Source organism: Girardinichthys multiradiatus, chromosome X (genome assembly GCF_021462225.1).
Source record: "Girardinichthys multiradiatus isolate DD_20200921_A chromosome X, DD_fGirMul_XY1, whole genome shotgun sequence".
In the NCBI taxonomy this organism is placed as follows: domain Eukaryota; kingdom Metazoa; phylum Chordata; class Actinopteri; order Cyprinodontiformes; family Goodeidae; genus Girardinichthys; species Girardinichthys multiradiatus.
In genome coordinates, this window is record NC_061817.1 from 39,339,050 (window position 1) to 39,364,826 (window position 25,777).

General features: G+C 45.0%; 1 protein-coding gene and 1 long non-coding RNA gene across 2 annotated transcripts; one reads left to right on the forward strand and one right to left on the reverse strand.

The window, feature by feature from the left end:
• The first annotated feature begins 1,752 nt into the window (after positions 1-1,752).
• On the forward strand, positions 1,753-25,070 carry LOC124862989 (F-box/LRR-repeat protein 19-like). The gene is made up of 11 exons (XM_047357217.1): positions 1,753-2,365; positions 11,224-11,424; positions 14,090-14,233; positions 17,749-17,835; positions 18,083-18,268; positions 18,373-18,405; positions 19,575-20,794; positions 20,885-21,048; positions 21,134-21,295; positions 21,381-21,596; positions 21,715-25,070. Exons 2-11 carry the CDS (start codon positions 11,239-11,241, stop codon positions 21,963-21,965), a joined length of 2,649 nt encoding a protein of 882 aa, XP_047213173.1. The 5' UTR covers positions 1,753-2,365; positions 11,224-11,238; the 3' UTR covers positions 21,966-25,070.
• On the reverse strand, positions 12,434-12,716 carry LOC124862993. The gene is made up of 3 exons (XR_007037048.1): positions 12,685-12,716; positions 12,573-12,652; positions 12,434-12,476 (listed from the first exon to the last, which is right to left on the reverse strand). It is a non-coding gene; the product is annotated as an uncharacterized LOC124862993 (long non-coding RNA).
• Positions 25,071-25,777: the final 707 nt, after the last annotated feature.

Genomic DNA, 25,777 nt, shown 5'->3' on the forward strand with positions numbered 1-25,777 from the left:
AGAAGAGGGGAGCTGCAGTTTTGTCAGAATTAAAAACTATGAAGGGGTTTATATTGTTTTAACATTGTTGGATGCATTATGTATTTCCGTCCAATTTCCGTGAGAATGGAGGATGAGGAGAGTGAGGTGAATTCAATTTATTTTGGCGATTAATTATTGCTTTGTCCAAAAAATAGAAAATGTCCAAGTTTCATGATGAAGAAATGACCAAAAGTTAATTAAACTCAGGATTACAACTGGGTTTTCTCACCAACCCCAACCTTACAATCAAATATGGCCGCCATGCATTTGAAAAGCATTATATGATATTATTTGCTGTAAAAACTATTTACCTGCATTTCTAGTTGTTTGTGACAAATATATGACAAATATATGTAGAACCTTTCTTTGTGAACATGTTCCTTTAGTGTTTGAATGCAAAACATTCTGAGACAATCATCGTTACTACATCGTATTTCTAACACTATTTAGCATGGTTATTAAGTATAACAATTGGTAAATTCCACTGATTTTACTCTTCACCAGAATATGGTTAATTCTGGTTTCATTTTTCAAATTTTCTTTTCAAAACAATATAAGTTTACACCAGGAATTGTTCTCGTTGGTTCTTGAAATATTTTCACTGAACTTCACCTTTGAGTCGTATCTATTTAAAGCAAGGATCAATGTGCTTGGACTACTTATCCTTTTGGCTGTTTGGACTCATTAACTCTACATAACAGTTAATTTGCTTTGGACAAACATTGTAAATAGTTGATACCAACATTGCCTCTGGGTACCACTCAAGGCAGTCCATGTACCACCAATAGTTCTTGTACCACAGTTTGAGAACCGTCGTTTTATTTTTATTTTTATGTTTATTTTTGTTTGGCTGTTTTGTGTGTACAGTGCCCTTGGGTGTTGTGAAAGACGTAAGATAAAACGTCTAATAAAATTATTTATAACGGGTTTTATAGAATCAATTTATTTCTATTAATGTGGATTGTTTTAAATGTATAATTAGTGACAGACTACCGCATCCTAGTGGCACAAAGAAGCGGTATCCCAGCTCCTTCCTCCCAGCAACAGTTAGACTTTATAACCACCGCTGCTCCCAAAAAGCCCATGAAATGTTTACATCCCTGCTGCTATTTTCCGTTTTTCAATTTTTTCTAAATAGTCTATCGTTGTTTTCATGCACAATTATATATGCATATTTTGTACATTTTTAAAATCACTCAGCTGCACACAATCTAAATATGCCATTTGTAATCACTGTATAGTTTTTCTTTTTTTATGTAGTAAAAACGTCCCTTACTGTTCAGTCTACTCTTACTTTTAGATTATTTTTTTTTACCTGTGTAAGTACCTGCATGCTTCCATTTGCCTTTTACTTTGCTGCTGACACACTTGAATTTCCCGACGGAGGCACAATTGAGGCTAATTTCTCTTCTCTTCTATTCTCTTCTCATTTTGAATCATATTGTTTTGTCAATTAAAAAAAAAAATGTCTTTTTTATCATAATTATAACTTTTGAGTTAAACGTATTTATTTATTGTAAACTGTCTGGTTATGTTTGGGTATATTCTAAAAATTACTCAGCCATAAAAATGTACATCAGTTGTGACGTCATTACGCAAAGGTGCGCAGTTTTCCTGCCCATATTTTATTTACTACATTTGTTCCTTCTCTTATTTATTTATTTTAATCGCTCCAAGAGTGAAGAGGCGCGCTGCATCACCTGTGTGATGGAATCAATGCGGCGGTTAGAAACGTGTCACAGATGACAAGCAGGCTGACAACAACCACGCACGACCCGCAACAAGCAGGCACAATAGACACCAGAACAAAAGCCGTGCTCTGCGCTTCAACTGAGTCATGTTAATGCGCGAGGACTAGTTTTTTGGCGGAGGGTTACACGGGGTTAAGGAAGGCAGCGCCTGGTGAGACCGAGGCGCTAGTGTGTGTGTTTTTGTGTTTTTTGGAGCCTCACAGGAGGAAGAGAAGCAGAGTGTGTTTGGAGTAGAGCGAGGCGGACTCACATTGCGGAGAAAGAGAGAGAGGAGTGAATGGGCTAGTTCCTCAGCAGCGCTGCGCCCTTCACTTTATTCACATTAATCGATTCGCTAATTGAGACACTTCGACCCCCGCGCGGGTCAGTGAGGCTGGCCCGGCTCAGGAGCTCGGCGGAGCGGCGGAACCAGCGTGATGGGACGTGAATGAGGCAGCAGCCTGGAGCACAGAGCAGCTGCAGCAGCCCGGCGGAGGAATAAACAAGGAAGCGCTGAGCTGAAGCTAACGGCTAATAGCTGAAGCTAACGGCTAACTGTTGGCTAATATCGATTCTAATGAGCCAGCGAGGAGCATGCGGGCTAGCAGGAAGAGGTAAGAGGCCGCCGTGTGTATGTATGTGTTCGCACCCGGGGGTTCTCCCCTCTCTACCTGCCCCGCTGCAGGTGATCAATGACGGGTTACTGAAGGAGGAAGCAGCCGCAGGGGGTAAACAACCTGCTAACACGTTAGCATGCCTGTCGTCGGGTTTTCTTGCAGGTATGAGGGGGGTGGGGTCGAACTTTGTGTCAGTACAGGTGTGTTTATAGTTTAATGAACATGACAAAGACGCGTGTAGTCGCTGCAGGTGGCTGAATGGAAGCTGCTGTAAATCGCTAGCGGTTAGCTGGCAACATGGAGCTAGCAGGCTTCCAGATCAATATTCCTTTTATTGGATCAGATCCGGTAATCATTAACGCCCTATTTAAGTAAATCAGAGGAACTGGTTGAAGAAAGACAAAAAAAAAATAACTAATATCGTCAATTTAGTTTTTTACACGACCACTCTGAAGCTGCAGGTTTTTATTACTGTCACTATCAGACATTTTGAAATTAAAACCAGTTTGGCAATGAATAGGTTTGTGAAACAAATGAGACATCAAGGAACATTAAGACATTTCAGAATACACCAAAACCATGCTACAGAGTGATCCAATGTTAAAACATGTTTAAAGGCAGATATTCTGAGCTAATTTACATCCCTCAGTTTTCAATGCTAAAAGTTGTGACCCGAAACCAGAAATTGCTTCATTTCACTTTTCTTTTTAAATAGTGTCATGGCATGTTCACCAAATCATCTCTGAATGTCCTGCATTTTAGTGGTTAAAATAAAGTGCATTAAATGAAAGAAGTCTTATTTAGCAAAAACAATCACGTTTGCATCTACATAAAGCTGTAAAATGAATCAGATTGCAGTCGCCATCATAATTTCAGTGTGTGAAATATGGCAGTCAAAAGGGTCTGCTTAGAGGCAATGTTTGGTAGGCCATAATATTTCAGGGACCAAGCATTTAAATAACTACGTTTTAATATCAAAGATAAAAACTGAGTAAAAACAAAAGGCAGTTTTTAAAGGATGATTTCATGTATCAAAGGAAAGAAAATATATCCAGAACAACCTGGCTCTGTGTGCAAAAAGTAATTCCCCCAAAACCTGATAACTGGTTGTTTCAGCTTTAAGCGTTCATGATAACTAGCAGCAGGTGTTTTATGTGTGGAGGAAATTTGACCCACTTTTTTATTCAGCCACAGTTGAAGGTTTTCCAGCATGAACAGCATTATTAAGGTCATGCCACAGCATCTCAACCGAATTTAAGCTCAGAATCGGACTATCATTGTTCCACTGGAGAACCCAGGTGTGCTTGAGTATAAGGTAACTAACTGATGGCCCGACTTCAGGATCTGCTGCTGGAGACCAGAATTCATGGTTGCATCAATTATAACAAGTGGTCCAGGTCCTCGAGCTGTAAATCAGTACGGATTATCTTACTGCCACCACTGTGATTGACTGCAGGTATGAGGGAATTTTCGGAAATGCTGTTAGTTTTACACCAGATGTAACTGAGCGCACGTCTTCCAGAAAGGTCCACTTTGGTCTTGTCATTCCACAGAAGATGTTTTATTGTGCGCCTGGTCCACCTTGGCAGGTAGTCATCCACTGGTAATGACTATGAACTCTAAGGAGTGTGTCTGCTGACCAGAGACGTCATATCATTCTCTAAAGTCCATCTGATCTGTTATAAAATATGGTTATTAGCAGAATCTGATGAAGATAACATGCAGCACAGCTGCTTTGGCTGCCTTTAAAGCACTGAATGCATGTGGACAGCATGCATCAGGGTCAGAATACACAGAATGATGTTATCAGAGGTCACAGCCTGCATTTGAGGAATGTACTTTTGGTGTAGGCTCATCCAGCCTGGATAGTGTTAGAGATTTTGAAATGGAGCTGTTTTCATTAGGCCCACTAGAAGTTCAAAACTTTCTGGTTCAGCTACGGTTCTTATTTTTGTAGGAAAATCTGAACAAGCAGACTGGTTGCTGGGAAAGGAATGTTGTCCCAGTCCGGTCTGACTGGATTCTGGCTGATCAAAAGTCCAGGGTCTGCATCTTTTTTATTTTGCGTTTAATAAGCAGTTCTGCAGCCAGGTCAATGCGTCACCCTGAATTTGAGATGTTGTGTCAAGATCTCCACGTGAATTAAAGGTTGATTTACCTGTCGAGAGCAGTTTGCTCTTCCACTGTTTAACCAAGCTGTGGTTCAGAGAAGACATTCAGGTCTCTGGTTCAGGCTCAGAGATGTTTTGCTACATGAATCTCAGAGCTTTGGCATTTCCTCACGGTGACTGGTGCTGGTGGTGGTTCCACAGGAGGTTGGGCTGTACCCAACCAGTCTCAATGGATGAAGACCTGGGGCCTCATGTACGAAGCGCACTTACGCACAAAGATCTTCTGGCGCAATGTTTTACGCACAACACAGCATGTACTAAAATGAACATTTCATGAAAATGTGCAGAAGCCATGCAAACGTTTTAAATCGGCAATAATAAACAACAACAAACCAACACTCATCCAAATACACTGAAATATGACTTCATTCAGTTTATTTAATTGATGAAGCATCAAACCTGATGTTTCTTCATGAGTTTGAGCTTTTATGGTTTAAATCAGAGCGATGAAACTGAATCACATTCAGCCTCAATAACGTAACACATCTGAGAAAATGATGGAAACTGAAACTTCCTCTGTTTCTGTCACCTGTAGATGAAAATGCTCACCAGTCTGAGCGCTGAGGAGCAGAAAATGCATGAGAATCATCTGAGGGACACTTTCATTCTCACTGAGAATAAAACGGTGTCGGATCAGCAGATGAACTCCTAACAAGTCAGGTTTGATGGTTCCTAAGGTGGACCAGCTGGAGATAATCACACATGTCCATAAATAGCTGCTAAAGTTGCTCCTAACTGTGGAACGATGGCAGCTTTGGTTCAGCTGGAGGACATCACCAATGGAAGAGGTCAGAGATCCTCCTGACCTGCTGGGACATGATGATGCATGGCTCATCAGCTGGATCAGATTGTCCAGGACAATCATGTTGGAGCTCTGCATGGAGCTGACCTCAGTGGTCCAGAGGGAAACCAGGAGGAACCGTGGGTCTCCGGTACCAGTTCCAGTTCTCACTACCCTGCGGTCCTTTCAACCAGAGCTTCTCAGAGGGAGCTGTCTGAGAGGTCGGGTATTTAACAGTCATCCCAGAACAGGGCCGTGTCAGCCATATGGGTCGGCCTCATCCAGGTGTTGCTCAGATATAGAAAGTTCTCCTAAACTGTGGCTCTCATTGCAGCCAGGAGCTGATTTCTGAATGTAATCAGAGCTACGGACTGGACCCATACTGCTATAAGGGCCCCATCTGGAAGTCGGTGTGCTTTAGAAATTGAATTCAGTATATGTGCAACCTATTTGTGATGCACAGATGCAACTCATGATTCTTTTATACTATCAAAATAATTATAATTAATCTAATAATATTAGTTGTGTTGGGAACAAACCACCTTGTGTGATGGAGGCTTCTCTGTAATTTTCAATGGTTGTAAAGATTTAAAGTTCTTCAAACAGTGTGTGGTGACAGTCTTTCTAATAGAAACAAAGAAGGCATATTAACATCATTATAAAGATTAGCATTTAGCTATGAATGAGCTCAGTGCAGCTGCTAGATGGCGCTGTTTGGTTTAGATACATTGTAGAACTAAACGGGTTCGACCCGACAAACATCTTATTTTCAGTCAGGTTTGAGTCTGATGTCATTGAAGAAGTTCTTGGTTTGCTGTAATTCACTACACACATCCCTCATGGTGTGCAGACGCAGTCTTCCTTAGCGTTTTTCCACCGAAAGGAACCGGTTCTTTGACTGTCACAGCACCGCTGCCACAGTTATTCGGACACGTGATGGGTGCCTTCCGGTTCCTGATACTACTTTGCCTATGTATTTAGGGGCGGGGACTGGGCGGTCCACATGCAGCTACGTCTAATCCACCGCAAATTGAGGTGAATGAAGGCTATGTGTGCGGAGACGTGTCTGTGCAAGGTTTTGTACATCAGATTTTTTTGTGCACTGAAGTTTCAGAATTTCTTTCTACCACAAACCTTTAGTATGAAAGCCGTGCACTCTTTTGTACATGAGGCCCCTGGCCACCAGGCACTCCTTGGCTGACTCCCCCAGGCCTGGCTCCAGGATGAGGCCCCCTCTACTGTGGGGGAGTTGACCACGAACACCTTACCAGGGACATAGATGCAGCGGCAAACATGGTTTCTGAGGACGTTCAGACCATAAAACCTTCTCTGAAGTTCTGAAGTCAGGACAAAGTTAGCTTACAGTGCCTTCAGTAAGTACCGTATTTTCCGCACTATAAGGCGCACCGGATTATAAGGCGCATAGAATAGACGCTACTGCAGTCAAACGTTTGACTGGGGTTGCGTTATGCATCCACTAGATGGAGCTGTGTTAAAGAGAATGTCAACAAAACAGTCAGATAAGTCAGTCAAACTTTATTAATAAACTACAAACCAGCGTTCTGATAACTCCATTCACTCTCATGGTAAGGTCTCCTCTACATAGAATTATATTGAATAGAACCAACCGCACGTTAGGAATGCATTGGAGTCTATGAAGTTGAAGTTGAAATCAAACGTTAGTTAAAACGTGAAATTCAGTAAACACGTAAAAGAAACAGTTTGATGCACTAAATCAAACGTTAGTACTGTTAACCTTTCCTGTTTCTGTCCCCTGACCGTAGTCTGATGACACAGGGGCCGAAGTTACTAGTTTCCTCGGGGTTAACTCCCTCACTCATACGTTGCTGAGTTGAGCATGAAGAAACAGCATCAAAACACTGAGTTGTTGACGAGATTCGGGGTTCTTTTTAATGACTTTGCAGCACGTAAAAACACAGGGCTTACAGACTCATACACCGCTGCTCCGGTCGCCGTCTCTACCCACCCCACACACACAATAATACCGACGTCACTCCTTCACTCTTGATTCTCAGCTACGGCAGCACACAGCGCCACCTCTGTCCGGAGGAGTAATGTCAACATCTTCCATACACACACACGAAACATACACCCCACACACTGAGCTTCTAATCACATATAGTTCAGGCAATTCCTGCAACAGTACATTCAAACATTATACACACACAAGTGGTGTTGGACTAGGAGTAAGCACAGTACAGGTGTTTATCGCTATTACTTCGGCGACGCCCCTGACTACGGTAGCCGTAATGCTGCAAGCGGTGCGGCTTTGTAGTTTACCAGTCGTACTGAAACATTTTGACAGAGCGCCGTGTACAACCAGTATGGATCAACCAATTAACCAATTGATCCATATATAAGGCGCTCCGGATTACAAGGCGCACTGTCATTTTTTGAGAAAATTAATGGTTTTTAAGTGCGCCTTTATAGTGCGACAAATACAGTAAGTAAAAGTTTTATTTAGCACTTTTCACAGACAAGGGATGGTCACAGAGTGTTTTACAGAAAGTAGACAAAAATACATGTTGGTCATACAACCCTGTCACTGCTGCAGTTAAAATGCTTGGAGAAACAAGTGTGTCTTAAGTTTGCTCAACACAGTCAAGGGAACATAATGGAAACAGGAGAGCCTCGGAGCAACGGCCTGGAAGGAGCAATCTCCTCGGGACTTAAAACAGTTGCGAGGGACCGTGAGAAGGTTCTGATCCAATGACCTCAGCCTCTGAGAGGGAGTATAGAGTATAAGATAACATTTGTTCTGATTATGGAGTTTTGATCAAAGGTAAATCAACCTGTCCAGAACACACTTGATCCAAACACTTTAGAGATGAACCTTTATGAACTGGGAGCATCTCCCATGTTCAATTTCTGATCTGATCTCTGAGCTTCATCAGGGGCCACAGTCCTGCAGGTTTTATGTTTCCCTGCTGCTGCACACTTGAATAAATGGGTGATAGTCGGGCTCCTGCAGCACCTGATGGAGGTGAGGCGTGCTGGAGCAGAAACAAGTCTTAGACGTGAAGGTCAGATGGTCCTGAGAAACACTGAGGCAGATCTTCATGACATATGCTGACTTGTCCAATCAGTGATGTTAAAATGAGCTTTTGATGATGTATTTTCTACAGTTTGACAGTGAAGATGTTGTGATTGGTCTGTTAAGTTTGTTCTATCTGATCATGTGTTCTTAAGAAAACCAGGACATGAAGCCAGAGAGGCACACGGTGACAGAGTAGCAACATGTGCAGACCTGCAGAGATCCAGTCTGATCATCTGTGTGTCAGAATGATCTGCATTCACTCATCTATTGGCTCAGTTCAATGCAACGCCAGGAAATCCAGTTTTATTTTAGGTTCTGGGATGTGGGTTTAATTTGCCAGAAGAGTTGGGTTCTGGGAGGCTGAGGAGTGTGATCCCCCTGTAGTTGGAACACACCCTCCGGTCACCCTTCTTATAAAGGGGACCACCACCCCAGTCTGCCAGTCCAGAGGCACTGTCCACGACCGCCACGCAATGTTGAAGAGGCGTGTCAACCATGACAGCCCTACAACATCCAGAGACTTGAGGTACTCAGGGCGGATCTCATCCACCCCCAAAGCCCTGCCACCGCAAAGCTTTTTAACCACCTCGGTGACTTCAGCCTGGGTGATGAAAGAGTCCAACCCCGAGTCCCCAGCCTCTGTTTCCACCAGGGAATGCGTGATGGCAGGATTGAGGAGATCCTCAAAGTACTCCTTCCACCGGCCGATAATGCCTTCAGTCGAGGTCGGCAGTCTCCCACCCCACTATAAACGGTGTTGGCGAAGCACTGCTTCCCCCTCCTGAGGCGCCGGACGGTTTGCCAGAATCGCTTCGAGGCCAACCGGTAGTCCTTCTCCATGGCCTCACCGAACTCCTCCCAGGCCCGAGTTTTTGCCTCTGCCACAGCTCCTCCTCCAGCGGATCCAACTCACCACCAGGTGGTGATCAGTGGACAGCTCAGCCGCTCTCTTCACCCGAGTGTCCAAAACATGCGGCCGAAGGTCTGATGATACGACAACAAAGTCATTCAATGACCTCCTGCCTAGGGTATCCTGGTGCCAAGTGCACTGATGGACACTCTTATGTTTGAACATGGTGTTCATTATGGACAATCCGTGACTAGCACAGAAGTCCAATAACGAAACACCACTCAGATTCAGATCGGGAAGGCCATTCCTCCCGATCACGCCTCTCCAGGTGTCACTGTTGTTTCCCACGTGGGCGTTGAAGTCCCCAGCAGAATAATGGAGTCCCCGGGAGGGGCACTATCCAGCACCCCTGACAGGGATGGCAAGAAGGCCGGGTACTCCACACTACTGCTCGGCCAAAACGACAGTCAGAGACCTATCCCCAACCCGAAGGCGCAGGGATGCGACCCTCTCATCCACTGGGGTAAACCCCAACACGAGACGGCTGAGCTGGGGGGCAACAAGCAAACATGAGCTGCACCAGTAATGACTAGCTCCAACACCAGTAATGACTCTCTCTAACTCCGGTAACGACTCTCTCTAACTCCAGTCTGAGCTGAAGTGTTGATAGTTGTTAAAGAAAACCACCAAAAACAAGTTCAGAAGATAAAACCAGGACTCTGCTCCTCTTTCAGACAAGTCAGATCTTTTCATCTCCGACTGACTGCCTATGTTTTATTACCTTCACCATCCTAAAAAGTAGCACAGAGGTGGGAGTGTCATGATGTGGGTCTGCAGGGTAACCTTTAGAATAAGGTGATTGTTTTGGAAATCTTTAACATCTGAGTCAGCAGTGTGGTGTGACATCCAGGTTTTTCCTGTGGTGGTTCAGCAGGTGAGAGTTTAGATCAGGTGAGCTGCTGCTGACTTTCATCAGCGCTCCACAGCTTGATGCTGGTGCATCTCCAGCTGTGTCAGTAATTTACAGACATGTTGAATTTGTTCAAACAGCAAAAGGTGCAAATGGAGCTCCAAATGCGTCCATGGATGCTTGGACGGTGGTACCTGTTACTTCAGAACCAAGGCTCCAGGTGCTTTGTCTGTGATATATTTTGTGATGCCTGTTGTTTCATTCAGCATAAAAAGTTTTAGAAGGTAAAGAGGTGGTGAAGTCATTAAGAAACTAGAACCAAGTTAATTAGAAGATGGAGATAATGATTTCTTTTCCAGGATCTGGACAGATGTATCATCACCTGAGGTCTATGTTTGCAATGAACCCAAAGCGGAAAGTCAATAAAGACGTTTATATTGTTTTTCACAAGTTATGATTATCATGCAGTAACCAATATTTTATGGAAGCAAATCGTTACCATATTTCAAATGAAAAAGCATTTCCAGAAATGCATTTTCATTTTCAGATTTTACATTTCAAATTGAATTTTTGTATCTATTTGCTGGGGTACATTTTGAAAAATAAATCTCAAATGTCTTTTTCTTTTTAATTTAGTGAAGGAATGAAGAAGTCTTGAAGAAGCAAATGCAAATAGGATGATTGATTACTAATTTCATTTATGAGTCAAACAATGCAGCCACATTCTTAAAATGAAAAAGCATTTCTGGAAATGCTTTTTCATTTGAAATATGGTAACAATTTGCTTCCATAATATTTTTGCGTAACACATTTGTTTCCAATATTGTGCAGCCTCAATGCAGAGGAGGAATCTTCCATTACAATAATGATTTAAAGCAAGCCACAAACAAGAGGTTCTAAGAACCACAAAGCTTTGACCTGAATAAGTTAATCACCTGACTTTACGTCGGTGGAGGGTTTCTTGATGTCTTTGAAGCCAAAAGCAGCAAGAAGCAACCTCTGAGGAATATCACTTCAGAACGCTGCATGAGCAATAAGCAGATCTCATGGTGTGGATGGTAACCTGTGTCTCTGTCTGTGTCCAGCTGACTTGTTCGGGGATGTCGGGCAGTAAGGCGCTGGGCGGAGGGGCTGGCAGCGGGGCAAGGCGCAGGCGGACCCGGTGCCGGCGCTGTCAGGCCTGCATGAGGACGGAGTGTGGAGAGTGTCACTTCTGTAAGGACATGAAGAAGTTTGGAGGGCCAGGGAGGATGAAGCAGTCCTGCCTCCAGAGACAGTGCACGGCGGTGAGAAACACACACACACACACAGCAGGGTGATTTTTCAGGTTGGTCTGTGGTCTTTGTAGTCACCTCGTAGAAGAGGAAATCGGGTAACGTTTAGGGATGAACCAGAGTGGTCCTGACTGAACAACTAATTCCCCAAGAAGCTTTTGGACTTTTAGGGTCTTTTATTTTAACCAGTAGCCTGTCAGGGAGACCCAGTTGGTCCCATCCTTCAGCTGTTTGATAAAGCCTCATCAATGAAGGAGTGGCTGTAAGACATATTCCCAGTGATGGGAGGAGAAGCCATGTTATGACATGGTTTTGTCTGGGCTTCAGGACAGAGGTGCATCTTCATTTCTGATAGAGAACAAGAACCAGGTCTAGGTTCTGATTTAAACCTGCTTTTAGCATCACTGGAATCTCTTGATAAGCATTTAATCAGAACTGTGGTGCTGAACAGCTCATATCTACATGATGACCCAGTCCTCCACTACACCTGCCTCTTGTTTCTGATGTCCCCGGCTGGTTCCGTCCAAAAGTCAGGACCGAACTCAACATCCTCGCAAACATGAAGAATCACTTCCACTCTTTTGCTTTCTGTGTGGAGCTTCTTCAAATAGCATCAGTACGAGCCCGAGCCCAGCAGGTGATGCTGGGTTTCCGTGGCAACCGCAGATGGTTTCTGGCTCCAAGAGTGAGCGAGCGCTGGCTTTGGTCCATCTGTTTTTTTAACACTGAAGAAGGTGCTGGTGCTTGTTTTGTTCTGGAGCTGATTGGGTTATTTGGACCGAGGACACAATGCTGTTGGAGAGGAGGGGTGGCAGCAGAGATGCCCTCTACAGGCTGCTGAGAGGAGTTGCAGGCGCGTGTTCCAGGTTTTTCTGCTTCAGCTCCAGCTTGATTTTTAGGTTCTGTTGGCACCTTAAAACCAGTGTTCCCACCTTAAAACCAGTGTTCCCACCTTAAAGCCAGTGTTCCCACCTTAAAACCAGTGTTCCCACCTTAAAACCAGTGTTAAAACCAGTGTTCCCACCTTAAAGCCAGTGTTCCCACCTTAAAACCAGTGTTCCCACCTTAAAACCAGTGTTAAAACCAGTGTTCCCACCTTAAAACCAGTGTTAAAACCAGTGTTCCCACCTTAAAACCAGTGTTAAAACCAGTGTTCCCACCTTAAAGCCAGTGTTCCCACCTTAAAACCAGTGTTCCCACCTTAAAACCAGTGTTCCCACCTTAAAACCAGTGTTCCCACCTTAAAACCAGTGTTAAAACCAGTGTTCCCACCTTAAAGCCAGTGTTCCCACCTTAAAACCAGTGTTCCCACCTTAAAACCAGTGTTCCCACCTTAAAACCAGTGTTAAAGCCAGTGTTCCCACCTTAAAGCCAGTGTTCCCACCTTAAAACCAGTGTTCCCACCTTAAAACCAGTGTTCCCACCTTAAAGCCAGTGTTCCCACCTTAAAACCAGTGTTCCCACCTTAAAACCAGTGTTCCCACCTTAAAACCAGTGTTCCCACCTTAAAACCAGTGTTCCCACCTTAAAGCCAGTGTTCCCACCTTAAAGCCAGTGTTCCCACCTTAAAGCCAGTGTTCCCACCTTAAAGCCAGTGTTCCCACCTTAAAACCAGTGTTCCCACCTTAAAACCAGTGTTCCCACCTTAAAACCAGTGTTCCCACCTTAAAGCCAGTGTTCCCACCTTAAAACCAGTCAATTGGTGTTGCCGTATTTCAGAGTTGGATGCAGACTAGGATAGATGGAAATGTTGCTTCATGGTTTTACCTAGCAGCTCAAAACTGCTGTTTTAAATAAAATTCTGAAGAATTGGACCCTTTTCTTGAAGCCTTTTAAAAAAGTTTAGATTTTTTTATTTATTTTTTATTTGTAGTTTAAATTTTTGCTCATTTAAATGAATTCAGATGTTTTTTATCCAGGTTTTTGTTTCTCAGGGATTTGTTTTTATTATATTAAATTATTTTAACTATGTGGTTATTTTTACTTTTGCCGTTTATGTTTCATGTCTTCTTTTTAAGAAAGATTATTTATTTTAATTGCTTTTTACATTTCTTTGATCTTATATACATTTTTTTTATTTTAGCCATTTTTGACACTTTATGACACTTGGGTCAATAATATCTACCAACAAATATTTGGCTAGATTTTAATTCATTAGTTAAAGTTTAAAACCTTTGAAATTATTGTTTTGGAACAATTTTAGTTATATTTAAAATTTTTCGCCACAATTTAGTCTACTGGAGCATTTTCTTTCTATATAATTTTTCAGTGCTTTAGTTATATTTATTTTATCGTTTCAATTTAAAGACAAGAATTCATAGGACTTTAAATTCTTTAAATATTCTTTAACTGGACATTAAATGCATGTTGCTTTAAAGCTTTTTTAATCACATATTGGTTTATTTTGATGGGGTTTTCCTAAAGCCACAAGGAATTATTTTACACTGTTTCTTGGGCATATTTAGTGATTATTCATGGATCACGTCCTTTGAACTGATTGAAATATTAAATCTTTCCTGAAGTCTGGAGCCAAGAGGAGTAAAAGAGATAAAATGGTCGTCAGTTTTGTTTAAAATCTGATGTTTGGTTTAAGGAGCAGAGAAGCCTACCAACATCATGTCCTCACACCTGATCCATCTGTTACCAACTGCCAGACTTACTGTGTTTGTGTCTGCAGCCCGTGTTGCCTCACACTGCGGTGTGTTTTGCGTGTGGAGAGGCAGGGAAGGAGGACACGGTGGACTCTGAAGAGGAGAAGTTCAGCCTCTGTCTGATGGAGTGTACCATCTGTAATGAGATCATCCACCCCAGCTGCCTCAAGGTAAGTCAGTAGATCTGATTTGGTGCCTGTGACAAACATAGAAAGAAAAGTGAAACATTAATGGTTATAGCTCCTATAGAGGCTTCATCTAGGAGATAAAGACAGCCAAGCAGATAAACTCTGAACCAGTTTTCAAGGTTAGAGTCTGAAAGAGAGAACATAGAGTTAGTTACAGTAGAAGCTCAGTCAGTAGCCATGTCTAGGAGAGAGAAAGGGTTAAACACTGAAAGACAGGACCATGTGGATCATCTGTAGAAGGTGAGCATTAAGTTGTTGCCAGCAGAAGCTCGGATGATGCCCCTCTCCAGAAAGGTGTCACAGGTAGACACAGAGCCAGGCCAGGTGTAGCTTCTAGGAAGAGAAAAGAGAGAACAAAGTTAAAAGCTGAAATAACAGCAAATAATGCAAAATTAGCAAGTAGTATGAGAATGTACAGGTCCTTCTCAAAATATTAGCATATTGTGATAAAGTTCATTATTTTCCATAATGTCATGATGAAAATGTATCATTTATATATTTTAGATTCATTGCACACTAACTGAAATATTTCAGGTCTTTTATTGTCTTAATACAGATGATTTTGGCATACAGCTCATGAAAACCCAAAATTCCTATCTCACAAAATTAGCATATCATTAAAAGGGTCTCTAAACGAGCTATGAACCTAATCATCTGAATCAACGAGTTAACTCTAAACACCTGCAAAAGATTCCTGAGGCCTTTAAAACTCCCAGCCTGGTTCATCACTCAAAACCCCAATCATGGGTAAGACTGCCGACCTGACTGCTGTCCAGAAGGCCACTATTGACACCCTCAAGCAAGAGGGTAAGACACAGAAAGACATTTCTGAACAAATAGGCTGTTCCTAGAGTGCTGTATCAAGGCACCTCAGTGGGAAGTCTGTGGGAAGGAAAAAGTGTGGCAGAAAACGCTGCACAACGAGAAGAGGTGACCGGACCCTGAGGAAGATTGTGGAGAAGGGCCGATTCCAGACCTTGGGGGACCTGCGGAAGCAGTGGACTGAGTCTGGAGTAGAAACATCCAGAGCCACCGTGCACAGGCGTGTGCAGGAAATGGGCTACAGGTGCCGCATTCCCCAGGTCAAGCCACTTTTGAACCAGAAACAGCGGCAGAAGCGCCTGACCTGGGCTACAGAGAAGCAGCACTGGACTGTTGCTCAGTGGTCCAAAGTACTTTTTTCAGATGAAAGCAAATTCTGCATGTCATTCAGAAATCAAGGTGCCAGAGTCTGGAGGAAGACTGGGGAGAAGGAAATGCCAAAATGCCAGAAGTCCAGTGTCAAGTACCCACAGTCAGTGATGGTCTGGGGTGCCGTGTCAGCTGCTGGTGTTGGTCCACTGTGTTTTATCAAGGGCAGGGTCAATGCAGCTAGCTATCAGGAGATTTTGGAGCACTTCATGCTTCCATCTGCTGAAAAGCTTTATGGAGATGAAGATTTCATTTTTCAACACGACCTGGCACCTGCTCACAGTGCCAAAACCACTGGTAAATGGTTTACTGACCATGGTATCACTGTGCTCAATTGGCCTGCCAACTCTCCTGACCTGAACCCCATAGAGAATCTGTGGGATATTGTGAAGAGAACGTTGAGAGACTCAAGACCCAACACTCTGGATGAGCTAAAGGCCGCTATCGAAGCATCCTGTGCCTCCATAAGACCTCAGCAGTGCCACAGGCTGATTGCCTCCATGCCACGCCGCATTGAAGCAGTCATTTCTGCCAAAGGATTCCTGACCAAGTATTGAGTGCATAACTGTACATGATTATTTGAAGGTTGACGTTTTTTGTATTAAAAACACTTTTCTTTTATTGGTCGGATGAAATATGCTAATTTTGTGAGATAGGAATTTTGGGTTTTCATGAGCTGTATGCCAAAATCATCCGTATTAAGACAATAAAAGACCTGAAATATTTCAGTTAGTGTGCAATGAATCTAAAATATATGAATGTTAAATTTTCATCATGACATTATAGAAAATAATGAACTTTATCACAATATGCTAATATTTTGAGAAGGACCTGTAGCAGAGAGGGTGAAAGTGGTCATTATGTCCTCCAGCAGCCTAAGCCTATAGCAGCATAACTACACAGATAGCTCAGGATAACCTAAGCCACTCTAACTATAAGCTTTATCCAAAAGGAAAGTTTTAAGCCTAGCCTTAAAAGTAGACAGGGTGTCTGCTTCACGGACTAAAACTGGGAGCTGGTTCCACAGGAGAGGAGCCTGATAACTAAAGGATCTGGGAACCAGCAGTACTCTGGGAGTGAAGGGTTCTGTTCAACATGAAACTGGGACATTTTTTACTTTTTACTAACATGTATTTTTTGACAGAAGAAGACACTGAGAAAATGTCCAACTCCTGCTGATTTAATGCTTTAGAATGTCTGACAATATGGTGGAACCATTGTTCTGTGGGGTTCAGGTCAGACCAGTTTGCTGTTGTTACCATGGTGATTAAAGCAGGTATTGGTACCTTTGGTAGCGTGGGCCGGTACCAGCGCCTCAATAAAGCTTGGGAGCATGAAGTGCTCTAAAATGTTCTGGTAGATGGCTGTGTTGACTTTGGACCCAAACCCTGAGTCGGTTGCAGCAGATGACCGCTCACATAAAGCCATATAATTCTGGTTCTGTTGGAGAACCCCACATTTGTTGAGAATCGGCGCTATTTAATTAAACTGAAGTGAGATAACTCTTAACTAAAAAGAGGACTTTGGACCGCTGAGTAGTAGTGCGGTTCTTTTTCTGCTTAGCCCAGGTAGGATGGTTATGATGTTGTCTCTGGTACAGGAGTGTCTAAATGCCAGGATGTTTAGGATACATCTGTGTGGCGGATCTTAAAGTTCTGACTCCAGCTGCAGTCCAACCCTTGTAATTCTCTAATCGCAGCTGCTTCGGCACCTTTGCTTACAGGACTTTTTCCTTCTACTCAACTTTCTGTTAGTGTCCCTGAACAAACAGCATCTTTAGCATGACCTGTTATCTCCTCCCCTCCCGACTGAGGGAGTCAGTTACTGCCTGCTGGACATCTGTCGGGTCAGCGCTCAGCCAGGATGTGACCAGAACAGAACATTTCTTTTTAGAAATCTTTTTATTTGTCTGATATATATTCACATTTTGTAAGAAACTAAAATGTCTTTAGTAGTTTATCGGTCTCTGTGCTACTTATTAGTTTCAGTTTGAAATGGTTTACCTTTCTGATGATGTTCTAGATGATTGAGGCGAACCTGTAAATGTTCTGCAGCATCAGATGTGAATTGGTTCCCTGCTCAGTCCAGAAATCAGGACAGCTGTGCTTTCAGTGGCTGAGGTGAACCAGTTGCTGATTCTTCCAGCTGCTTGTTGACCATAAAATCCTCCTGATGTCAGGTTGATATGATTAGAACCACAGTGGTTCTGTCTGTGTAGACTAAAACCTGTGATTGGGTCTAGAGTACTTCAGATGCTCCTCTCAGAGGAACCTGCTGACAGCTGATGTGTTTTCTTTTATCTTCAGATGGGAAAAGCTGATGGAATCATCAACGATGAGATCCCAAACTGCTGGGAGTGTCCAAAGTGCCACAAGGAGGGTAAAACCAGTAAGGTGAGTCGGACCAGTACCGTCAGGAGGACTCTGAGGTTTCTACAATCTGATTGGCCTCAGGGAGACGGTGTTGGTTCTAGTTGGAGATGTTTGATTTGTTTTTACATTGGCGTTCATTTATTAAACCAAAACTCTCTCAGGGGTTTAACTTCCTGTTTGTATTTTAAAGGAAGCCCTATAGATGTCCTGAAAGGACACGTCGGCATGAGTAGGACAATTTCTGACCCTGTTCTGTCTTTTGGACCAGGACCAGGCGGACGGATCGGGGAAACGCAGGCTGGATAATGGGGAGGTAGGCCGTTGGAAGCTCACGGACGACCCTCCTCCTAAAAAGAAAGCCCCTCCCTCATTGGAGGAGGCAGCCAGGGGGGAGGGGGGGCACAAGAGGAAGAAGGAAAAGGAGCAGCCTCTGGACAGCGGGCCGAAGAAGAAGGTGAGCCCAGTCAGGAACAGCGGTTCCGTTGCTTTCTCCTCATCCTGTTTGTTCTTAATGACCCACTGATGATGGTTCTGATGATGATCTGCTCTGTTCTGCAGGTTAAAGGCGCGCACGAGAAACGCCTCAAAAAGGTGCGTCACACCTTCATGTCTCTGAAAACTTGATGCTGTTTGAAAATGTTTTATGTTTATAAATAATTTAAGAAAATAATTTAACATTAGTCCATGATGTAAAGATGTCGATTAAAACCATTCAGCTCAGGAGAAACAAGACTCACACAGACCCACTACAGGTTCTGTTCTGATTGTGATGAGTGACCAGCGAAAACTTAAGCCCAGGTTCATAATGTTGGTTCGGTCATTCCAGCTTCAGCTTATTGAGGGTTCTCCTCAGCGTTCTGAACATCCCACCACAGCATTTCAGTCAGGCTGGCCTCTGGCCTTTGACTAGACCATTTTAACGCCTTGATGCTAGCTATTCTATTGTAGATTTGCAGCTGTGTTCGGGATCAATGTTCTGTTGATGACACAGTTTGGACCTAGCTTCAGCTGTTGGACAGATTGGCTCTAGAATACTTGAGGAGTTCACGGTCCCCTCCCAGGTCATCAGCCCTCCACCACCGTGCTCAGCAGCTAGAATGACGTGTTGGTTTTCTCCGACTGCTCTTCACATTAAGCCACAGATGCACCATGACCAAACATCTCTACTTTGGTCTCTTCGGCCCAGAGGACATGACTCTAGAAGTCATGAGCTAAAAGTCCTGCTGCTATCTTGTTTTTAAAGAGAAGACACATTCTCCTTCAAACCGTCCAAACAGCCATACTGGTTCAGTGTTTTTCTAATATTCCTGCCATGACCTTTAACCTGCCAACCAAAGCCTGTAGAGTTTCAGATGTCTAACCCTAGGAAACGTTTTCCACTTGGGAATAGGCTTTCTCTCTGAAGAATCATGGACTTCAGATAGTTTAGACATGGACTTAAAACCATTCCCAGATTAACGGGCAGCTTCAGCTTCCTTTAAGGTCATTGCTGATGTCTTTCCAACTTGGCGTTGTGTTAATTCACAGGAAGAAGAAAAAAGTTTCTGTATGTAAAAGGTATTATTGCCAAGAATAGAAATGTGAAATGCTGCCCTAAATATCAGCTACCTATGTTCAACCTTCAGAGGTCCTCCGTCCATCATGTGACTTTTAAATAAAGATAAATTAATCTGTGACTCCAGGTCCGTTCTACTACTTCTTACCTCAATGCTACCTCTGTGCAGCCATAGTAATAAAGTACGTTTCTGTTCTCTGATCAGAAACCCAAACAGGAAGTGGGGGAGTCAAATGGACCCACTTCTTCCTCTGGAGGAGCTGCTGGAGGTCAGCAGGGCTCCTCCTCCTCCTCTCAACCTGTAGGGGGCAGCGCAGGATCAGCAGGAGCGCCATCCAGTGCAGAACAGCGCTCCCATCACAGAGAGAAACTGGAACGATTTAAGAGGATGTGTCTGCTGGAGCGCCGGCCCGAGTCGTCCTCCTCCTCTTCCTCCAGTTCCGAGTCCGACTCGGAGTCTGATTCGGACGACTCAATAAGGGGGGAGCATGGGGGAGGGTCCTCTCCTTCATCATCCTCCCCAGCTCCGCCTCCTCCTGTCGTCTATGGCAACAGCAGCGGGAGCCGGGTGGACAGAGAGCGGAGTCGCAGCGAGCGAGAGAGGGCACGGCGGCTGGCCGAGCTCGGATTCAGCGCCAGCGAGGAGTCGGAGGGCGAGGGAGGCAGGGGGGAGGAGGACAGGGAGGAGGAGCAGGCTGGGGGAGCTGGGGACAAGCCCCGGAAACGTGGAGGAGGAGACGTTTCTTCACGAGGACGGAAATCAGGTCTGATGGACACAGAGGAGGAGGACGTGCCTACTTCAGAAAGGACCAGGAAGACCTCTACCTCCCTCCCTCCGCCCTCACCCCTTTCCTCCAATCAGATCCCTCCGTCCTCGCTACACGACGGCTTCACGGGGAAGCAGCGCAGCAACGGACAGGAGGCGCGCAACGGACGGACCCGGGGAGGGACAGGAGGCGGGGAGAAGGAGAACGCCAGTGGACTTCTGACCAATCACAGACACGGTGGAGGGGGCGGGGTCAAAGGCAGCCGTGGCAACAAAGTCCGCAACAACAGCAAGAACCAGAATCAGAGAAACAGCGTCTCCTCCTCCTCTACCCCCACCTCTAACGGGGGAGGGGTAGCCAGCAGCGGCCTCTTGATGTCAGCCATGGCGGCGTCCCCCTGCTCGCAGCCATCCCGTCTGGCTCCGCGCTCTCAGATGATGAAACGCAGCCCGCCGGCTGTCCCCTCGCCTCCTCGGCCCGTCCAGATGGAGAGGCACTTGGTGCGGCCCCCTCCTGCCTGCCCTGAGCCCAGCTGCCTCCTTCTGGACTGCGGCTCTGCCCACATTATGACCCGTGATGTCTGGCTGCGAGTCTTTACCTACCTGAGTCAACGGGAGCTCTGTCTCTGCATGAGGGTGTGTCGCACCTGGAGCCGCTGGTCAGTGACGGGGTTATTGGTCAGATTAGCCGACTTCCTGTTTTCCTGCTGCGCTTCCCACTGATCACCTGTTCCCTCGTTTCCGTCCAGGTGCTGCGACAAGAGGCTGTGGACACAGATCGACCTGAGCCGCCAGCGCTCCATCACCCCGCCCATGCTTAGTGGGATCATCCGCCGACTGCCCGTCTCCCTTAACCTGGGTTACACCAACATCTCCAAGAAGCAGCTCATGTGGCTCATCAACCGTTTACCAGGTGAGACTGAGTGACAGACTCACCTCCCTGCCCCTCTGTCTACCCCTTCTCTCATCCATCTCACTCCTCTCTCTCACCCCCTCAGGTCTGCTGGAGCTCAACGTGTCTGGCTGCGTGTGGCCGGCGGTCTCGGCTCTCTGTCAGGCTGTCTGTCCCTGTCTGAAGCTGCTGGACCTCAGCAGAGTGGAAGACCTTAAAGATTCACACCTGAGGGAGCTGCTGGCTCCCCCACCTGAATCCCGGACAGGTGAGGCACCCACCCACACACACAAAACCTTTATCCCACAGTTTAGAGTGGACTCTGGGTGACTGTGCTCTGATTGGTCCATCAGCTCACAGCGAGAGCAGAGCAGGGCGTTTCCAGAATGTGACAGAGCTGCGATTGGCGGGTTTGGACCTGACGGACACGTCGTCCCGGCTTCTGGTGCGCCACACCCCCCACCTGACCCGTCTGGACCTGAACCACTGCGTGAACATCACCGACCAGACGGTGCGGAACCTAACGGTCTCCCCCCTGAGGGAGAGCCTCACCCACATCAACCTAGCAGGTAAGGAGGGGTCTGAGCACGCTCCTCCTCCTCTTTGCTTACTGTCAATCACACTGTGTGTGTGTGTGTGTGTGTGTGTGTGTGTGTGTGTGTGTGTGTGTGTTCGTTCGTTCTGCAGGTTGTGTGAAGCTGACCGAGCAGTGCGTCCAGCTGTTACAATGCTGCTCTGCCCTGCAAACGGTTGACCTCCGCTTCTGCTCCCTCCTCCCTGCTGAGTCTGGACAGCTGCTCTCCTTCCCCTTCCACTCCTCTTCCTCCACCATCTCCTCTTGTACGACCTCTTCTTCCTCTGCCAGCACCACCACCATCGCTGCTCTCTCCTCCTCCTCCGTTATTCCTGAAGACAGAACTCTGCTGAAGAACAGCTAAGCCCTCTGGGTCGTTTGACACCTGAGTCCAGCCTCTGAGTCCCACCTCCGTCCTTATTACACTACAAAGAGGTGAGGAAGAGGAGGAGCAGCTCTCCTCCTGCTGCAGAGGAGGAAGAGGAGGATACCTTTTGGTGATAGTGAAACATAGCAACCCTGAGCATGTACATATTTGTTCTCTGTACATTTATGGGTGTGTGTATATATCTGTAGTTTACTGTAAATGACCTTTCACCTCCCTGAACACTTTCCCTTCTCTCCTGTCCTTCCTCCCTTCGACCAATCATGGCGCCACATTGGCCCACCTGTCAGCTGCTGTTGAATGATGAAAAGAAAGATGTCGATGTTCACCTGCTGCCAACCTCTCTCACACACACTGCAGCATCACACACTCCTCACACTGACCTGACGTCAGTCTGCTCCGGTGGCAGTAAAGCTCTCACCCAGAACATCAGAAAGCTCCAGAATCCTGAGCTGCATCCTAAAATGTTCCATCTGCAACTCCAGGACCTGTTCCTGCTCCCAGTATTCCTCCCATGTTCCCATCGCAACATCTGCAGATGAGTCCAGATTCAGGACAAGAATCTGGAAGCGGCAAAATGGGGATTATTAGTCAGGTCAGCAGGTTGTTTTCCTGATCCTGACTCTGTCCTTCGTTCCAGGTTTCAGATTTCGATGTTTGACCTGAACACCTGATTGCTGTGCTTCAGGTGTTTATGTCCCCTGTGTGTGTGTGTGTGTGTGTGTGTGTGTGTGTGTGTGTGTGTGTGTGTGTGTGTGTGTGTGTGTTAATCTGAACCTCATCAGCCCTTCTTCTTTGCTTTGGTGTCCCAGACTCACTGATCACGTGTTTTTCTCAGGAGTATTTTTTGTTGACTTTTATTTATTCGGCGCCACAGCAGCACTTCCCGACCCGGCCTGAGTTGAGCCGATCCTGTCGGAGTCCTCTCCTCTCCGTCCTATGCGACACTTCCTGTCTCCGCTGCCATGTTCTGGTCCGATTCAGATTTCTTCTGCGGCATGTTTCAGGAGAAAGAGAACAGAGAAAGTCCACAGAGTGACTCATCGGCTTTGTTTAGGGGATCTCTGTTTCACATATCGCTGCTTAGCCATGTGACTTTGGGTCAGTGTTCCAGACAGGTTCTTTGGATATTAAAGGAGATCCAGATCTGATTTATAATCTGGATTTATTTTGTGAAAATATTGAAATGTTTGTCACTTCAAACCTTTATCTTGTTTAGATCATATCAGAATCTTGATGTCTTTATTTTACATTTTTTCAGTTTTCAGTATCTGGAAAAAAGAAAAAACTGCATTTTATTACGGCACCGAACGGACCCGGCCACCCACATTGTGCTTGATCTCTCAGTGGTTCTGGTCAGTATTTCTCCAGGCTAAAAAACAACCTTGAACATGATTCTTGAATCTGAACAGATTAGTGATCCAGACCTAAAACCATTTTCAGATTCTGGATGGATTCTTGGTTCTGAACTCCTTCCTACCTTTAAACAGACGAGTGTCTCTGTTTAAAGGTCTATAAATCTCAATGAGACATTTTCCACCTGGATAAATAAGCGACATATTGAAAAATAAAAATCATTCATTTTCTGAACAGATTTGTTTCTCTGTTGAAACTGAATGAAAAAGCAGAAAAACATTCAGAAAGACCTTTAGAGAGGAACTGCTGATCAGAACCACTTTAGAAGCTGGATCTCAGGGCGGAGAACTGAAAGGACCTGGATCTGCATCAGGAAGCATTTACCGGTCTTTAGAAACTCTGATCCTGAAGCTGATCTCTGGGTGTTGGAACCAGAGCTGCTGCCTTCACTCACATTTATGTACTTTACAAACAGATCAGTTAATGATCTTGTCGGGTTTTGGTTCTGCTAGTTTTTAATTGAGGTTCTCCTGGTTCAGTGGAACTCCCTAGTGGTTTTGGGTAGGACCAGTTTATGTGTTGTTTTCTGGAGACCTGCCTTCAGCCAGGTTTTAGTCTTTAATGCAGTTTAGAACCAGAACCTCCTTGTTTCTGATAGCTTCAGGTGTTTGAAGAAGATTCTGATGCTTTTGAAACCTGAAACCTTCAAAGCAAAAGCTTCGGTTCTTCCTCTGCTCCTCCAACTTCATGTTTTCATCAGAACTTGTATTCCCTCCAGGAAAAGTGGAAATTACTGGACTTTACAAACATATTGGACTGAAGTAGAACTCCCATCATCTCAGGTTCTCCCTTTTTATCCTGAGATTTTATCTGATATATGTTCTGATCCAGTAACTGTGCTCCTGTGGTTTAATGAACCAGGAGCAGATATGTGTTTGCAAAGGTACTACATGTTCTGACTCCACCTGTCCACCAGGTGGCATCTTTGACTGCAGGTTCAGGTTCACTTTCTCTTCACTCATTTGCCCGATGCTGTTCTTCTGGGCTGAAACGGGCCTCCTGTGGTGCGTTCAGGGTCCGCTCAGGCTGTGGGAGCTTTGTGCTTCGTCTTGTTCGGCTGCCGGTCAGGTGAGGTAGCAGCACTGAAGGGTGGGGTTTGTCAGATTTTAATGTTTCATGTTTAAAAACGAGTGCAAACAGCCGAACCTTAATCCTGAGAGAAAATGAAAACCGGCCTGGTGGTTCTGATTCTGCTGCTTCTCTTTGTGAACAGAAACGTGCCGGCTGCTCGGCCCGGCTCTGCAGGGTTGTGAATGAATGTTGGTGCCGCCGCACTCGTTGTGCCATAAACGCAGCAGCTCAGCTCACTTTTTAGAGCTGCGTTTTAAGTTGTTTTTACAATGGTAGGGGGGGGGGGGCACTTTGTGGGCTTCACCTAGCAACAGGTGAGCAGATCAAAGCTGATTGGATGAACGTATCAGTTTTGGGTCTTGGTATAATCTCGATGCACTGGATCAACCCCAACGTTCCTATTTCACATTTTCTTGTTTATTTCTTTGTGTTTTTATATTTTGTCCATGACTCTTCCAATGTGTTGATGGAAAATGAGGAAGAAGTTGGAATAAACAGTGAAAACAGACAAAAACAAAATACCAACTCAAGGCAGCTACGTATGAATGACTACTGTACAATGACAAATAAAGAAGCAATCGGTTTGTTTTTACATCATTTCTGTCTCTTTGTGCTTTTTTTCTGAAGATCTAAGTTTTATCATTAAAGTGCTGGAAAAAAAAGTAGGTTCCCATCACTCCAGAGGTCTGGATCTGTCACATGGTCTCCTTCCCATGGGATGGACCCAGAAAACCTTCACAGGGAGGGATCCTGATCAGATGAAACCTCTTTGTTGACTTGTCTGAATGCAGAGGATCAGCTCTACTACAACCCCCCCCTGATGATGGCAGTCGGATCTCCTTTCAGTCTTGAAAAAAGATCCAGATCATCACCTTTCTACTCAGCTCCTTCTGGATCACCTGGACTACAGCAGAGGATGCACCAAACCCCACACCCGATCGCTCCGTAGTCACCTAAAATGGTTTTCCAACAGTCTTGAAGGAGTTCCCAGAGATGCTTAGCACTTGTTGGCCCTTTTGCCTTCACTCTGCGGTCCAGCTCACCCCAAACCATCTCGATTGGGTTCAGATCTGGTGACTGTGTAGGCCAGGTCGTCTGACGCAGCACCCCATCACTTTCAAAGTTTTCCCAATTGTTTGGACTGACTGACCTTCATTTCTTAAAGTAATGATGGCCACTCGTTTTTCTTTACTTAGCTGCTTTTTTCTTGCCATAATACAAATTCTAACAGTCTATTCAGTAGGACTATCAGCTGTGTACTGTATCCACCTCCTGCACAACACAACTGATGGTCCCAACCCCAT